An 18,206-nucleotide genomic window follows, 5' to 3' on the forward strand; every position below is an offset into this window, starting at 1 on the left:
TCAGCCGATTGTGAGGGCCGAGTTGACTCCGGTGAACGAAAGCCGTCTGGAGGGGCGAGTTGTACAGAACTATGCAGTGGTGGCTGTGCAACTCCCTCAGCGACAATAGACATCGATGGTTGAAGACTCAACACAGGCGGGGATCCCGGCACATAACTGTGTGCGGTAGATCCCGTTGTCTCTGATCCACCCAACCGTGGCCCATGGCCGACACACATGAAGCGTTCGCTGTGGGCCGGGCCTCCGGTGTACAATCAACCACGTGTGGTATATCTCGTTGTGCTTGGGCCACCCAACTGTGACCGATGAATGATGACTGTGAAGCATTCACTGCAGGGAGGGACTACGGAACACGGCTAACTGTGTGCAGTATGTCCCTTTGTTCATGGGTCACCCAACCGTGACCGGTGACTGGAGACTGTGAGGCGAGACCAAAGACCAAGGGTTGTGGGGCGTGGTTCGCCGCTTCAGGGGAGCCGCCATTATGGCCCGCCTGATGGCCTGCAGACATAGCTGAAAGCGTAGCTGAAATCAACTGAAATGCCTGCAGGAAATCAGACCTCAAGATCGAGTCCTCACGTCGGGAGCGTTTGCCCCGGTGGGACCAGTCAGAGGAGCAGTCAGAATCTGAAGAAGAACAGCGTGATCGGCGATCCGCTTTCTTCTTTTTGCTCTTCTTTGAAGAACGGCCCCAGGGTGTGTCTGACTACAAGTCAGAAGACACCTGGGGCACCGGGACCCCCGAACAACGGAAAAAATCCAAGGACAAGAATGGTCCCTCAGAGCGAGAAAGAATGGGGGCCGTCGGGCCGGGATACCCCCGGGCGACTGGCTCCGCGTCGCTCATAGCATACCCGGCCGACAGCGCTTCAGGCCCCGTGGGCTGAGCGAACGCTGGTCGGTCCAATAGCCCGTGCAACAGCCCGTCCCAGCAACCAGTGGTACTCGGCACAGTGTCGGTAGGGCACGGGTGACTAGAGCCCACTGCAGGGAGCGTGGTGGTCAGTCCCCTTGGGCTGCCCCGCGCTCGGGGAACGGCCGGAGGCTAAAGCGGCGCTCGTACCCGAGCCACGCCTGCCCTGTCGGCCCTTTTAAGGCTTCGCTCCGGCACAGGAGGTATGTTTTGGTGGAACGTTGGCGGAGCGAGCCTCTTGTTTGGGTGTTCCACTTGAATTGACCGGAGAAGGAGACCGAGGTCCCTTTAACTGGTCGGCGGAACTGCCAACGCCCCCAGCCGGCAGTGGCTGAGGGTGCTGGACGAGGGACTGCTGCCGCGGTAACGACGCAGCGTTAACGGCAGACTCCCCCGAGAACTTGGTCCGTCCCGTGGGAGAGAAATTCCCCCCCAGTTTGTGACAGATCAGTTCTCCCCAAACGCTTCATAATTATGAACTAATCACTCAATAATTCAAAACTATACTCTACATACACTTTCTCTAATCAAATACTTCTCTTAAAAGCGCAAAAGGGTATCAAAAAACGATGAAAATACGGAGCGTATTTGTATACGTCTTACCCGACCTGCCGCTAAGAGAAAAGAGGACGCTCACAAGGCACGCTTGCCGCGTGGTATTATGGGTAGGACGCCAGAAGACGCTAGTGTATGAAACTCTTAGTGTAAAATACCTGCCGGTATAGGGAATATGCATAAGTAGTATTGCTCTACAGGTAAGTAGAGTGAAGTAGACTTGATAATTCTTTGGTGCAAGTTTTTATTATTTTTCAGTTCGGTTCGGTTCGGTTCAGAAGTGCTAAGTTTGGTGAGTTTTGGTTTGGTTCAGCTGTAGCAATACTTGGCGTGAGGCTGCTGGGAACAGGAGACCCCTCGGCACAGGGCTGATGGGTGCTGGGTGCTGGGCTGCTGGGTACTGGGTTGCTGGGTACAGGCTGCAGGGCATGGGGCCATGGACCGCAAAGTAGCTGCGGCTGACCGCTGGGTATGGAGCTGTTTGGCACAAGAGCACGATAATGATGGATGCGGGTTGGGGGACCTTACTGGGCTGCTGGATGTGGGCTAATCATCAGGCATGAGACCGCTGGTTGCAGGCCCACTGGGTGTGAGGTTGCTGGGACACACTGCTGCTTAGTGCGAGGCTGCCAGAAAAAGAACTAGCATAAAAAGAACTAGCATGGGAAACTAAGGAGTGCAAGGCAGCTGTGCACAGGGTGTAAGGGGCAATGCTCCTTGGAGTGTCACCACTGGGTGCTCGGCTGCCAGGCATGGGGCCACTGGACGGGAGGTTGCTGAGTGCCAGGCTGCCAAGAAACAGGATGAACTTAGACACAACAATGTCTTAGATAAAAAGAACTAGCACAATCAATTTTAGCTGTCGTGAATTTAAAGTGTGATATTTCTCCCTTAGCTTTGAATGCATTTCCAGTAAAAAATTTGATTGAGTACTTCCATTGCTTTCAGAGAATACACTGTATGCAATCGGTACAACAAATTATTCATAAATTACTTACCAAAGGGCATATCCAAGGTATTCCATTACTGTTCCCCAGTACATGGGATTCTCCATCAAATTGAAGGGAAATCGTTTGACACGATGCTCCAAGAAAATACCAAAATAATCACCTATGGTTTATACAAACAAAAGAAAACTGTTTTCATGAAAACAAATTCTTAGAAAGTTGTTTCCCAGAACATGACTTGTTTTTGGTTTTTTTAATTGAATGATACAAAGACTGCCAACTTCCAAGAAAGCATGAATACTTTGAATCTTATCACTGGTTAAAAACAAGAGCAGCTTCAAACAAATATGTTTTAATTACGATATTTTGTTAAGTTTCACTTCATCTGATTATGTGCTAAAAGCTTTCACAGAAATTTAACATTTTAAAAAGCTTGGTATAATGTGCATACATGCGTTTTGAACCCTCCCCTAAAATCAAATAAAATAAAAAACTCTGTATGCTCTATTGTTCCACCAATCTTTATTTTTTCAGTGCAAAATTTAAAGCAGGCCCTTTTCAGCGAAACATCCATCAACAATCAATTTTGCAACATTTTGGGTTCCATGTCTGAAATTACTTCATTGGCATGGTACTTTTTTTGCAGGTGCAACCATCTTGTCAATTTTCATCACAATGGCAGATGCAACCCATAATGTAAATGACTCAAAATTAAATAACTGAAAATAGAATGAAAGTATAATAATTAAAAAGCCTGTAATGTACATCAAAATAAGGCTTTCAGCAAAGTTTGCAGAAAAACCAACAAACAAACAAAATTTCACAACCAAAAAATAAGTTGTTTCCGGCCAAAGCCAGAAAAGCTGAAATCAGAACCTAAAATAAGGCTTTTCTGAGAACTTTGCAGGAAAGCCTATAATTTCTATTGCGAAATTTGTTCCATGTTTTCAATTATTACAACGCAGCTCTGTTGAGGTATTTCAGGTCATTACACCAAAACTTTTGAATTGAAGGTCATCAGGTTAGTTGTTAAACACCGTTCTTTAGATTTTGAGCACTTTGTTGCTTCAAACAAACAAAACGAATAAAATGACAACCCTACCTTTAACAAGTTAACTACCCAGTACATGTACATACCTAGAAATGTTCCATAGAATCCAAGAGCAAAAAAACTACACAGAGTGAAGATCACTCCAAGACCAATAAGGACAGCTCCCATGTAGTGTATTGCAGGTGCTTGCAAACCATGCCATATAGGCTGATGATATATAGCCAACTGGTATCTGTACCCAAAAGAATAAGGAATCCAGAATGTCTTGAACACTTTCCTGACAAAATCTTGTGGGTTACATTTCCGACACTTCCAGACATTAAATATCTGAAAAGGTCACCCTCCTGTACCGGTACGTTTGAAATATAAATCTTCATTTTCACATTTCAGTTGTTTTGTTATTATCAGACTGAAGTTCTTTGTTTACTAAATTGGAAATAGTACACTAATAAACCTTGGGGCAATTCCATGCAAAAGTGAAAGGACATGGCTGAAAAGTGCGAAATGTATGAAATCTACAAAAACAAGCATCACAACCTCAAACATACATGTAGTATCAAATTAATTTATTTGAGTGTATGCCAGTGAGATGGAATACGGATAAGTGTACTTTCTTTAGAAATAAAAAATGCTTCGGGATAACATTACAGAATTTCTGTAGGCATTTTGGCTGCTTGTTTTCACATTGCTAGGGCAAAAACTTGTTTTTAAGGCAGAGAAAAGGGTTCATTTATTTTATGCCAAAAGAATTTTCAAACTGATTCTTTCTACTTTGTAATTTAATTTAAGACATGTTCATCCAACACCAATAAATGTACACTGCACTTCCGACACCCATAATAACTGTTGTTTTGGCAAGTCACACTCAAACAAAAACATGTTTTGCCATGAAGTGTATTTATTAGTAGGTGATAAAACTACTACAAAAACTAGAAAAAAAACATTTCTCCATGTCCAAACGCATCACAGAGTTTTTGTTATAAAATGGATACACACACAAAATCGATTTGGCTGAGTAAAGGAGAGCGGGGTAAGTTGAGCCACCCCCTCTATCTGGCCAATGAGTAGCAACAATATTAAAATACTGCCCTCTATTTGTGACCTCCTTCATTAATTCCTTTCTGATGTGCGTGTAATTCCTTTCTGATGTGCGTGAATGGCCAGTTTAGTTAAATGTGCATGTTGTCTGAAGGAAAAAACAATTTTATCTTCAAAAGTGAATTTCTCAGAAAGGATAAGCACCCTCACACTCACAGGTTGTTCTAATCAATAGGCAGCATGAAATAAGTGGATATATTGGGCTATTATCATGAAGACTTGTATGTGCTGAGCATGTGTCAAATATGGTACACTAATTAATATGAAAGAGTAGGGTGGGGTAAGTCAAGCCACTAAAAATGGGGCAGTTGAGCCATGGATCAACTTGCCCCAATTCCATATTTGAATAACAAAAGTTGTTGTTTAAAAAAAAAAATAACATTTTTGTTCATCCAGTTTGAGTGTTAGTTTGACTATGGTATAATTTAACTTACCCATTTGACTTAATATTTCTTTATATTTCTTCCCGTTGTTATCAAAGTGTTGAAAACTTAAGTAATTCTGGCAAAGTTTGATGACATTAAAAACATGTCATACACATTTTAGTCAATAAGACAAAACATTGCGTGTGCATCATTTGTCGCTTTGATGACAATCAAGAGCTTGATATCTTTTTTTTCACCTTAATTATTACCATATACAGTATGATCAACTTACCCCGTGGCATAGTTCAACCCGTGGGGTCAGTTGAGCCAGTTTTCATTTGCTTTTCACTCGTTCAAATGGACGCTACATTTGTATGCTATTTGCTTCATATGGCTTGAAAATGTTCTTCAAAGATACACCGACCTGAGGGCAGCATATTTATCATTTCAGAACGTGTGACATGAGATTAGACGCCAGGTCAATTTAACCAAAAAATGCAAATTGCCCCACTGTCCCCTACATCTGACACCATGGTGTTTTCAGCTGATTTGTTTACTACAGCAAAAAAGTTGGAAGCTTAATTTCCTTTTTAAATCCTTATACTATAGTTACTAATTAGAATAAAAATCCACTTTATGAATATAACTATAATTATGCACACTGTTGAAATGTCCAAAACGTCGACACCAGGAACTGCCACTTGACAGTTTAAGACATTGTTAACCATCATAGCCAATGTGTGCCACTTTTAAATAGATATCCAGAATCAGCTGCGGTTAAAAATGCAAAGAATATTATTATTTTACATTGGGTAAAACAACTTTTCAACGCAAGGCATATCACAAAATTGAAGAACTAACTTCCCCATACTCAGCACATTAAAATGAATATCTGAATGCACTCTTTGAAACCCAGCCGATTTTGGCATATAAACAGCACAAAAACATTAAGGATGACCTGATTCGGTCAAGGATTAACACATCTCAATCCGATCAATATAGGAAGAGAACTGGATGAGGAGAACGTGCAAATCATAAGGGAACTATACTTGAAGTACAAGTATACTGATCGGTACAGCCTTGTGGTTGTGAAGGCCGATTTCTAAAGGTTACGTAATACTTTATTTTGAATGAAACAACATGCACACAGGGATGCATGAATTTACTGCTCTGTTATAGCGTCCAAGTACATAATCGGATCAACTTTGTTTAACAACGGAGACACTGCGACACATTAAATCAAAAAGCTGAAATCCCTTTGCCTTGATCATTGCAAAATTGCTGGCCCCATGTAAATATTCTTTACCATCATATGCATAGAGAGGTAATGCAAAATAAAAAGAATGAAACATACAATGACTTTTGAAGTGCAAAACAGCACAGCAAATATGCTGTTTCCCCCTTCACAAAAAGAAAACATTAAAAACAGGTGGGACATCATAGTATCACGGGCTATAAAATCCAAATCATTAATTGCTATTTTTCTAATTTAAATAAAACACTTCTTTCAAAAAAAACACAAGTCTGACTGAAAAGGGCTCATATACTCCATCCCAGGCATCTGACTCTAACACCGAACATTGGCTGCGTGTATCAATTATGCCCCTTCCCAACAAACACAAAACTAACACGCATCCAGCAATCCCTCTACCACAGCGTACGCAAGAGCCAATAATTATTTGGTGGAAACAAAACACTGATTTTGTTCCTTTCCTTTTTTTTTATTCTTTCAGTTCGCTTTCGAGTAAATTTTCACTAGTAATATTGAGGTACCCCCTTACACTTCCCAGAACCCAGTTGTTCCTCTCTCACAGGTAAACCAGCATTCTTTACACCAAAAAGGTTGTTTTACGAGTGATCACGAGGGGTAATAACACAGCACAAAATTCATCATGTACCCCTGCTACAAAAATCATATGAGTTTGAATACTCAACCATCTAACCTGCGTCCTCTTACTGCAGATAGGAAGAAAATAGTGGCACCAAGGAAGAAACATCCAATGCGAGGCCCTCCACAAAGTCTGCTGATCATCTTTGTTCTTAACTCTAATCTTGCCATCTGTAATCAAATCAATTCTTAGTTTTATTCAAATGCAAATGTAAGAACCACTTTCTCATCTCATTTTTTTTTCAATTCAGGCCAATTCTGATATTTTATTTATTTTTCAAAAACCCAGAAGGCAAATTATTCGTCATTCACTGAGCTTGTGTGGAAAATAACCATTGTTGGGTGATGACCTGATCACATTTTGAATAAGTCTTCTTTATTGGGTGAATCGCCGTTTAGAATTGATAAGAACTAATCTTCTCCTCTTCTTTACGTCTTTCTTTCCTTCTTTTTCTTTTTTTTGCCAGACAATAATTCTCAGCAGGTTTTCTTTTAACGATTTATGGCATAAACTCTTGTAACTTTGAAGCAACATCATCCCTGATCCAGAGGTGTGCATACAGACGCCATGATGAAGTCATCAGGTATCAAATTACAAGCGATTTTAGTTGAAAAGGTGGCCATCTTCTTTTTCTTATAACACTTGAACAAAATGATAAATCATAATCCTATTTTGTAATCAAATTAATAGATCATTAATTGAGTACCACTGTTTGTCATTACTTTCAAGGCTACAAGGTCAGTTAGGCGAATTCAAAATATATACATGACCCTCACATCAAAACAAACAGAAATTTCTTTCAAACACGGTTTACAAGATGATGATAACACCTAGCATGAAGTCAGGTTCATACTATAAACCTGAGCCCTGGTCCGAAGATATGACAAAATTGTGATGTCATCATGACATCATCAGGTATCAAATAACAAGCAATTTAAGGTCAAAATTTGAAAAATCACTTTGAATTTTAACTTTTTACATGAATGGAGTATTGTTCTCATTTTTCGTTAATCAGTTAGACATTGTCTCGGGCAATAATTTGGATTCTTGAGCACAAAGCCGTTCGACCTTTACTTACCGTGTTACAGGAAGTGCAATAAGGATTTAATGTAACTTGAAAACAGAAGCATTTTACTACAATGAAACAAATTATGGAAATGTTTAGTTAGGGATACTAAACACAATGATAGCATGATGACGTTATCATTTAAAAGGGTGCCCCCTCGCGGCATGTAACAGACAGTTGAACTTTTTTTAATTTAAAAACCATTCATCAAAATTTTACTTAATTGCCCATAGATATTCTTTGGACATTATGTAATCGAATAGGAAGTTAAAATGGGGAGAATTTGAAACATCAATTTTCTTTTTTAAATTAAAGATATTATATAATCTGTATCCACTGGCAATGTTCATGGAACAAATAATGAGGTCAGGTACAATGTTGACCTTGGGCTCCCTAATGCTGTGACGTCATTAACCGTATGTTAGGTGTAACACACGTGTACATTCATTGTACAATTCATATTTTCAGACGTTCTTTTCACTTCATTATATGTATCCTCTCTGAAGTAAATATGTTTGCAAACTTTTAACTGAAGACGTCATCTAACCGGGAGTAACATGTACGTATAAAAAAAAATTATCTAACCTAAAAGGACGCATTATTTTCAAATTAAAACAATTGGATCCACTGGAAAAAGCTGAATTTGTTGATTTTTTTTCTGTTCTGACAAAAATATGCACAACTTAACTGGGCAATGTCCACTGAAGTAATTGTCTGCCAGATCACCCTGCATTTGTAACTCAACAAACGCGAATGTCTACTTTATTTTTTTTATTTTTTCGGAGAATAATTCTTCGCAGCTTTTTTTCTCAACGCTTTACGGTATAAATTTGTCACTTTGAACCAACATCACTCCTGATGTTTAAAATGTGCACATTTCTCTGACATCATGACTTCATGAGGTATCAAATTACAAGCAATTTTGTTCCAATTTTCTGTCAATTGCAATTTCTGTTTTCAGGGCAATTATCGAAATAGTTACAAACAAACAAACAAACACCCCAACACCCCACCCAACAAACAAACAAACCCTGGTCCGAAGATGATGTCATCATGTATCAAATTACAAGCGATTTTAGGTCAAAAATTGAATAATTATTCGGACTATCATTTTTTAAATGAATGGAATACCGTTGATTGTTTGTGATCAATTACACATTGCTTAGTGCAGTATGTTTTATTCCCGGGCACCCGTTTGACCTTTCTTCTGGTGTTACCAGAAGTGCAATGAAAATAGAAAAGTGTACAAATACCTTGAAACGGAAGCATTTTACAACAGACAAACTATGGAAGTGTTTAGTGAGGTATGCCAAACACACACAAAAACAGCCTTATGACGTCATCATCCGAAAGGGCACCCTCTAGCGGCACATCAAAGACAGTTGAACTTTTTAATTTAAAAACCATTCGTCAAAATTTCACAAAAGTGCTCTTAGATATTCTTTCGACAACCAAAAACAACTTTGCAGGTTTCAGAATCATGATGTCAGCAGACTGGAAGTTATTGTAGGGAGAAATTGAAAATAAATGAAAATTTCTTTTTTTTTTTAATCCATCATTTGATCAGTGTGCAATGACTATGTTCGTAGCACAAATAATGATATTCGATACAATGTTGATTGGGCTTCCAAATGCTGTGAGGTCATCGAATCAAAAGTTAGGTGTTATTGACATGCATTATAATTTCCATATTTTCAGAAGTTCTTTTCACTTCATATTGAACTTGTATCACCTCTGAACTAAATCAGTATTCATTTTGCCCATTTTAATTGAAGACGTCATCAAACCGGAACTAACGTGTACGTGTACATAAAATGTATACTGAAATTGATCGTACCCTAATAGATGCATTTTTTTTGCTAATTAAAAACAAATTGGTTGTTGATGGAAAGACTGAATTTCGTGAACCTTTCTCTGTTCTGACATAAAATATTCACAACTTCACTGGGTGGTTTCCAATGAAATGGTAGCCTGTCAGATCAACCTGCATTTGTACACAAAACAAATGCAAATCTCTATATATTGTTTTAATTGACTCTGCTAAATATGGTATTTAGTTTAAAAACTTTATTTAAAAAAAGGATTGACTTCATACCTGACGTGATCGAGTTATAGGATAGATTTTATTCCTATGCAAACATTCAAGCAAACATTATCAAGAACTTAAAAAATTAATTAATTCCCTTTGTTTTTTCTTCATTTTATCTATTTTCAAATCTTCTACACAGTGGCATAGCCAGCAGGGGGGTATTTACAATATTTTGTCAATGAGTGCCCCTTTTTTCACGAGTGCCGCTTCTTTCACAAGTGCAACCGTGAAAAAAGGGCACTCGTGCAAAAAAGGGCGGTCTAACCCTCCCCCCCCCCCATCAAAATGACCTTGCTACGCCACCGAGATATTCTTGTTAATTATACAATGAAGAAATCCCTGTCATTTGGTTTGCTGATAATGTGTTATTGAATTACATGTATTCATCCTAACCCACAGCCAAGATGCACCACAAAAAATAGAAGTTCCACTGCATGGCCACATACACTTGTTGACCAATCAGATGACGAGGATTTATTCAGGCGTTGTATAAAACAAATAATGAATGATTCACATTTGTGCACTGGAACATTCCATCCAGTGGCGGGGGTAGGGGGGTGGGAATTGATTCCCCCCCCCCCAGTTTTTTCCTTGCTCCCCCCCCCCCCAGTTTGCCTCCCCCCCCCCCCCCACCCCACCCCAAGTTTTCTCCCAACACTTTATCAACAAATAGATTAATTTATTTTCTTTATTTTCTTCACTTTTAAGAATCATAAAATGTGGACACATTTTTGGCCAATGAAAGCATTATGAACATTGGTACTTTGGTAGAAAAACACGCCATACATTGTCTTTGTACATTTGTTATTCACCGTTCTGCAGTTTGATACAGTTCTCAGCTCTATGTTAAAAACAACTACTCTTCTAAGTTGTCTAGTGGCTTATTTCTGGACCATTGACAATGGGCACGCACGCCCATATACAGGCTTTAGATTTTATTTTGACTGCCCCAAAAACTATTTCTTTGCCCCCCAACAATTTTTATTTTTTTATTTTTTAGAGTCTGGCCACTGATTCCATATGTCACATCATACAATTATTCTCACTATTGCTTTCATTATTTTGAATAATGATACCTGTGCCATCCTGTTCAGAGTATTGCAAAGCTCAGTGCTCATGTTTCTGATTTCTGACAAGACAACAATAACTTGCTGGGTGGACAACATCCGTGAATGGTCAAGGTGTGACACCAACGAACTGAAAGCAGCAGCACTGGAAAGACGGGCTGTGGTGGGAGCGGAGCCAGTGATCCCAACTGTGTATGTAATTTGAGGAGGAGACCACGGGCAAATGCCTATGTCTAACGAATGAATGAACAATAACTTGTTAAAGGGAATATACATCATTTGCTTTTGCTGTAATTTTCAGAAATGGATGGATGTTGGTATTATATAGAAAATATTGTTACACTTACTTTTTTTACATTTTGGGTTCGTAGATGCTATAAAAACCAAGAAAAACAATCATTTTCCTGTAGTCTGGTTCCCTGACTCCATTTTAGATCAAATAGAGCAATTTATAGACATTGGGGAATTGTTAGGTCAGGGAACCAGTCTAGCTGGCTTGTACCAGTTCATAGCTGTGTAATCGATTGCAAACAAATGCGGACTAACTAAATATGGTTAATTGGGGCCAGCATTTGAAAAAAAGCCAGTTTTTTTCCAACGCTGGTCGGTTGACTAGCGTTGGAAATTGTTACAAAAATACCACTTTTCTTGAAAATGACAGTTTTCCAGGTGCCATGAGTTTACAGGATGCTTTAGACTGTCATTCACTAACAGTCCAGCAAGGTATTTCAAAATAATTTGGTAGTTTTATTTTTTGATGTTTGCAAATGTTGTATTTTCCCTTTAAAAATTAATGGTGACTGCAGTATATAGTCAAAAACTGATTTGTGGACAGTTCAAACTTCTTACATAAGACTTGTTACTAGGGCTGCCCCGAATATACCCAATATTCCATCATCAACCAAATATTCCAATAGCTTTTTGTCGGTTAGAATGAAAAAAAAATTACGCAAGTGCAAAAAAAACTGTGATTTTTTTTTATTTTCAAGTTGCAGTGCTTTATTGTCAGAAGCCAATTTTTCACGCTAACATTCCTGTTGAATGCATTTCATTGTTCGCATCCTTAAAGCAGAAAATATGTACTCTAGAACACTCCAGCATTCCATAACATCAATTGTCGCATGCAAATTTTTACCTGCGAACTTTGCATGCAACTTTTGACTGACGGTGCAAGCAATTGAACCTGCCGTGTGTAAAACATGATTGGGGAGTTTCGAATATTGAAATATTTGGTCAACAAAGTTTTGAATAATCAATTATTAAATTATTCGAAATGGACGGCAATTATTGTCACCCAGCAATTTATTGACAGAGAAAGAAATGTGTTTTTCATTTGAAAGGGTAGTGCGGGGGGGGGGGGGGGGTTAGGAGTTAACCCTTCAACCCCCCCCCCGCACCCGCCCCGTACTAGGACTGTACGTTTCCAGTGTACATGTAAATATACTGTACATATATGCATGTACATTACAAAGCATTACAAATGTGTTATGCTTGTCGGCTAATTGAAGCAGTCTTTTTATTTAATAATGTCACGGTCTCTAGTATCTGGGAAGATAAATCCAAATGGTGGGGGTGAAAGGTACCAGTGTAACGGTTTTTGAGCTGGTCCCTCCTCTGACACCCTATTATTTTCTCTCTATCTCTTGAAACTAATCAGCCCCCTTTGTTATGAAAACTACTGATGCAAAGTATTCATCAGCTTTAGAAAAGCTTGTAACAATAAACGTAATCAATAACGTCTTGACTGGCTGGAGTAAGTCGGTAATCAATGTATCTATGAGGATCTATCTCCCCTAAAAGAATCCATCTACACTCAATTTCTCTAGGTAACCTGTTTAATTTTGATGAAGTCATATATACACTCATCCATGTATATTTTTATTGCTGGAAACAGATTTACAATTATTATTATTACTATTAATATTGTTGTTACGGAAAATGCTACCCTAGGGAGACATTCCTATAGGGTTGTGTGCACAATTTTTCAACTTTAATGACCCCTAACCCCAATTTTCCCTTATCCTAGCCCCACAAATTTTGGTACATTCATGTTTTGGACCACTAGCAATCAATCTAGCCTATCTAGACTATAAAATGTTGCCTCTAAACATAGAACAAGGAACGAGTTGTAACAATTTTGTACATCATTGGATTTTGCTGTAATTTTCAGATATGACCTATTTGAGGGGTTAGTATGATAGATCAAATATTGTTACACTGACATGTTTGAAGTTTTGTGTTCGAAAATGCTGGAAAACTAAGAAAACAAAAATGTTCAAGTAGTCTGGTTCCCTGACTCCACTAAAGATGAAATGGATCCATTTATAGATGCCGGAAAATTGTAAGGCAAGGGAACCAGTCTAGCTGGCCTGCACCCGTTCATGAACATGTAACCAATAGCAAACAAAATTTTGACTGAAAAAAATTACAAATTTGGAGCAGTAGTTGACAAATAGTTTGGTTTTTCCAACGGTGGTCGGCCAACCACTGTTGGAAATGTATACAAAAATACCATTTTCTTGAAAATGACTTCACACCAGGTGCCATAATTTTACAGGATGCTTTAGACTGTCATTTACCAACATCCTAGAAAGGTATTTCGTAAAAACTTGGTAGTTTTGTTTTTCGATGTTAGCAAATGTTGTATACATGTATTCCCTTTATCTTATCTAATAGGGTCTACCCGAAGTTCCCCAATACCTATGTTCCCCGAAATCCTAAGGATTAGGGTTAGGGTAAGGGTTAGCATTAGGGTAAGGGTTAGGATTTCGGGGAACATCGGTAGTGGAGAACATAGGTATGCACCCCATCTAATCATCTCATTGCTTTCTCATAGCTGACGCCCTTATCATGCTTATTTTCGATTTATTTAGGGAAATCAGATAATAAATGCAGTACAACATAGTTTTGTGAGATACAGTTTGTTGTACTGCATTTATTATACTTCATACTATAAATTCATTAAAAGCCAACATAATGGTGGCACATTATTGTAATAATACAAGAACATGAATCACATTTACCACCTGTGCCCTCCACCTCTTGTGAATGTGGTGGTCTGTCACAATGGCAGATAAAAAAGATGTGTTTTTTGCATGCTGTGGTATAATCTACATGTATGTTGATAATTCCCTCTTGCATACTACCACTCACTGTGTAAAAGTTTTACACTGGTTGTTCCCAAAAAAAATCAATTCAATTTAAAGATAGTTTTTTGCAGTGTATTTTGACTTAGCTCTTCCCTAATGAAACATGAATAAATTAAAGGGGCATTACGGCCTGAAATCCCCTAAAGACTGTAGTAGGTTTTGGATTGTTTACTTATACCATTTCAAAGATCTGGTTGAAAGAAAACCAACCTGATACAGTACCGTGAAAAGATGGGAAAAACACAATAGAAGTTGACTTCTGACGCGGCTGACATTTTGCAACATACCTATGCATATTTCCAGCTGTAATTTGTGTGTATGTAGGCTGCTCTGCACGCGGTGGCAGCACACGTAATATGGTGGATATGTTCTCATTGTTGGCAAGTAAACTCTGAGGAAGACTGGCAAAGCTGCAGTAATTTGACTAATCTGAAACAAAAGTGGTGGTTTTTCACCCTGCCAAATTTGCAAATATGTCAACCGACACATGTTTTTGAGAAATGTTTTCAAAGGAAAAGTGTTTGACCGGAATAACAACTCGCACCCAAACAGCTCGGGGGGTTTTCGGTGTCAAAATTTTGACCTCCGAAATTCGTTTTCGCTCGTCATCGCAAGAATAACACGAAAATTCCTAGTTATTAAAGGATGTTTGTGTAGACGTTTATATCCTACAAGAACTTTTAAATGCTATTTCCATCAGTTTGTTTAAAATGCGTTTTGTAGCCTACTTGGGTGCATTATAGGACATAATTCCCTTTAATGTGGTAGTCTGATATCACTTTTTTTTTGCCAAATCTATAAAACTTCATAACAAGTGGCCTTACAACCCTCAACAAGTACCAAGATGAGATCTATCAGGGAAGGAAATAACTTAAGAGATGAGTGTACATGTTATACTAGTACAAAAGGACCTGCTGTGTTGTTCTCACGATTTGCCATTGACTACACTCACCAAAGACTCAGCTCTCATGAAGGCCATAATGACAAATAGATCAATGTACTACACAATAGAATTCAAAGCAGCCAGAAGATGCAACCCATGGATTTAGAGAAGCTGGATTAGGTAACTACAGGACAATCATCTTTGCATGGGGTAAAACAGCTAAATTATTAACAAGGATGCTTACCATAGTCAATAATATGGCGGGAAAAATGTGAAACTTGCATTTTCAGAAAATTTTCAAATGCTACACCTCAATGGAACTTTCACAAAGTATGGCCAGATATTGTCACAGCTTTATGGTTCCTTAACTTCCTGGAAACAAAAATATAAAAAATGGAATTTTAATTGAATGATGCTTTGACTTTGTAGACTTAAAACATACAAAGCCTATAATTTCTTGTATGCATGTAAATAGCTATTCTTACATCAGAATGATGTAGATAGGCTAAGTTATCAGTTTACCAAGTACATTGTGGGCGGAGTCACACTTTCATTATTTCTTTCAGCTGATTATATATTATAAATATATGAATAATTTTAAAATTATAATTATGAACCTACTTATGAACTGTTTATTAACTATTCAAGTTCTACACAATTATATCTTCCAAAAGTTAATACAAATTATGGATGCTATCAATTCCAGTGAAAGTCATTTTACAAGCATTACTTTGGGTCCCATTCGTAATCTCCAATATTTCATGCAGACACAAAACACTTATTTAAATACAATATACTATAATATTCATGTTTAGTTATTTGCCATTTTCACTAAGATCAACTAATATGAAGCTAAAAACTCAATGTTTTATGCACTAAACATGCAGTTATCGCACGATGTGGAGTTTTAATCCAGATGACACCAGTATTGAACACAGAAAAGATCTATAAAGCATCTATACATAATATAATGGACTTTCTCCAGCAAGAAGGAAAGTATTGATGGTCTGGGTTAAGCCATGCCATGAAAAGCTCTCTTAGGTAACAGCTTAGTTGTTTGCTTGGAAGCAAGACAATGAGGTGGAAGTATGTGTGTACAATGCCCTGGGTTGATGCTCCAGCTAGCCAAGATCCTTCTATTGTATGCATTGTGTTTGTTTTACAGCATGCTACCAGAGGCAGTATGATGTGAGTAAGCTTCTCTACCCATCTTTGTTATGCTGATGATCAAGACAATAGTTAGGCTGTGGGTGATGTCATCAATTATGCACCATGGATTATAGAAAAGGGCCTGTTGGCGGGAGAAAGAGCCATTAGGACCAGTGGACACCAAGGTTGAGCACAGAGTGCTAGTATGCTCTCGCTATGTCTTCATGTATCCCTCAATTCAACATCAGTAACTCCAAGGGTAAGCCATTTGCTTTCCAGCCATTCCTTCATTTTTAACAGTTTAAGGTACTAAGAGCTTATGCGCCACCTTGATGCATGGAGAGGCACAAATATTTTCAAACAAAACTGTGTTTCTCAACCCATTATTACTGAGGCTAAAAAAAGAAAAGCTGTGTAAACTGCACTCGGGCCATTCCAAGTTACTTTCTTATATTACTAATTTGGTACACGAGTTTAGCCTAACAATCGTGAAACCTTCAATTCTGATATAATTTTTTACACGCCCTAGGAGGGGTTTGGGATTAAGAACTATCGTAACTGTCAAAGTTTATCAGTATACACCTGTGTAAAGCATGTGGATGATGCTAGGATAACATTTTTATGATTTCTGATAATCTGAATCCTATTTCTGTAAATGTGACTAAGATTTGTATTTGTTACTTCTATCCCATCAAACTCAATTTGCAAGTTGACATTTCAATTGAATCTGAATCAAGATATGATTTTCCAACTGTCATGTATCTCTGTCAGTTTATTGTTAAAAATGGACAAGAAGAAATTGCATAAAATAACTTGATTTGCAGGAAAAAATGTTGCAACCTGATGCCACTTCCGTGATTGTGTACATAGTCTATGGAGAGTCAAAACAGTTTTGAAACAAGTGTTTCCTAACAAAATTGAAAATGTTTCTCAGTTCCAGATTCATGTTTTATCATCATTTTTGCAATGAATGATCTTCACTCAGATGATATGTGAAAAAAAACAGGGGTCGGATTGCAAGATTGTTTTCGATTTAGATTTTAGGCTAAAAATAGCCTGTCTCATAGAATCACATATTCATTTTCAGAATACAATAAAATGCTCACAGAGGAATTTTTTGATATGTTTTTTCTTGGAAGACATTTTGGAGACAAATAAAAAAAAAATCGTATTTGTTGCTAACACGGATGGAGGACATGGATACATATGCAATGCAGGATACAGGTGGAAGGCATCAACATCACTCAAGTGTCATCTATAGCATCACGCCATCTTTCTCATGATTCTCTGGTTTTTGTGGAACAGCTCATGCACATTTTATTCCATGAGTTGTCCCACAAAGAACACAGATCAATGACAAAAACTTCAGGACGTTGGAAATTTTGATTCCACAGCCCAGACATTTGAATACTGGAAGAGTGTTTCCACATTTTTAAGTTACTGGTAGTGTAAGATCTCCCATTGTAAGGGTTAAGATTTTCCTTTACTGGGTGAAAGGGCTGTGACCATCACCCTTTGTTCTGAACAAAGCATCAAAGTACAAGTTATTTAGTTTAATAAGTGACCACGGTACTGCTCTCCTTCCCAACTCACTAATTAACTAATTTAAAAAATAAAATAAAATAAAAATCCCTGAAATTGTGTTTTTGGAAAAATTGTTGCATCATGACGCCACTTTGTGTACAAAGTCTATGGAGTATAGCCATTTTTTTACAAATTGGAAATGTTTCTCAGTCCCAGATTCATTTCTTATCATTTTTGCAATGACTGACCTTTATTGAGATGATATATGAAGGCAAAAAGCAGTGTTTGTATTACTCATACTTGTACTGGAGTATTTTTTCGTGCTCATACTCGTACTCATGGTAAAGTACTCATACTCGCACTCTTTAAAAAAAATAGTGTAATAAAAATTTGAAAAAAAACTTGACTTGAATGAAGGCATGTTCAGCACTCAGTTTATTTTCTCATCTGTGCATAGCTAA

At 38.1% G+C, this 18,206-nt stretch overlaps 1 protein-coding gene across 2 annotated transcripts in view; it reads right to left on the bottom strand.

The window, feature by feature from the left end:
* The window catches only part of LOC119720056 (phosphatidylethanolamine N-methyltransferase-like), a 49,364-nt gene that overhangs the window by 7,987 nt on the left and 23,171 nt on the right, over window positions 1-18,206 (bottom strand). For both annotated transcript variants that reach the window (XM_038189575.1, XM_038189577.1), the window contains exons 4-6: window positions 6,873-6,988; window positions 3,553-3,698; window positions 2,467-2,578 (exon numbers count right to left, since the gene is read on the bottom strand). In XM_038189575.1, coding sequence (XP_038045503.1) covers window positions 2,467-2,578; window positions 3,553-3,698; window positions 6,873-6,988 — 374 coding nt within the window. The remainder of the gene's footprint in view (window positions 1-2,466; window positions 2,579-3,552; window positions 3,699-6,872; window positions 6,989-18,206) is intronic.

This window comes from Patiria miniata, unplaced genomic scaffold, assembly GCF_015706575.1.
Source record: "Patiria miniata isolate m_02_andy unplaced genomic scaffold, ASM1570657v1 HiC_scaffold_9, whole genome shotgun sequence".
Taxonomy (NCBI): Eukaryota; Metazoa; Echinodermata; class Asteroidea; order Valvatida; family Asterinidae; genus Patiria; species Patiria miniata.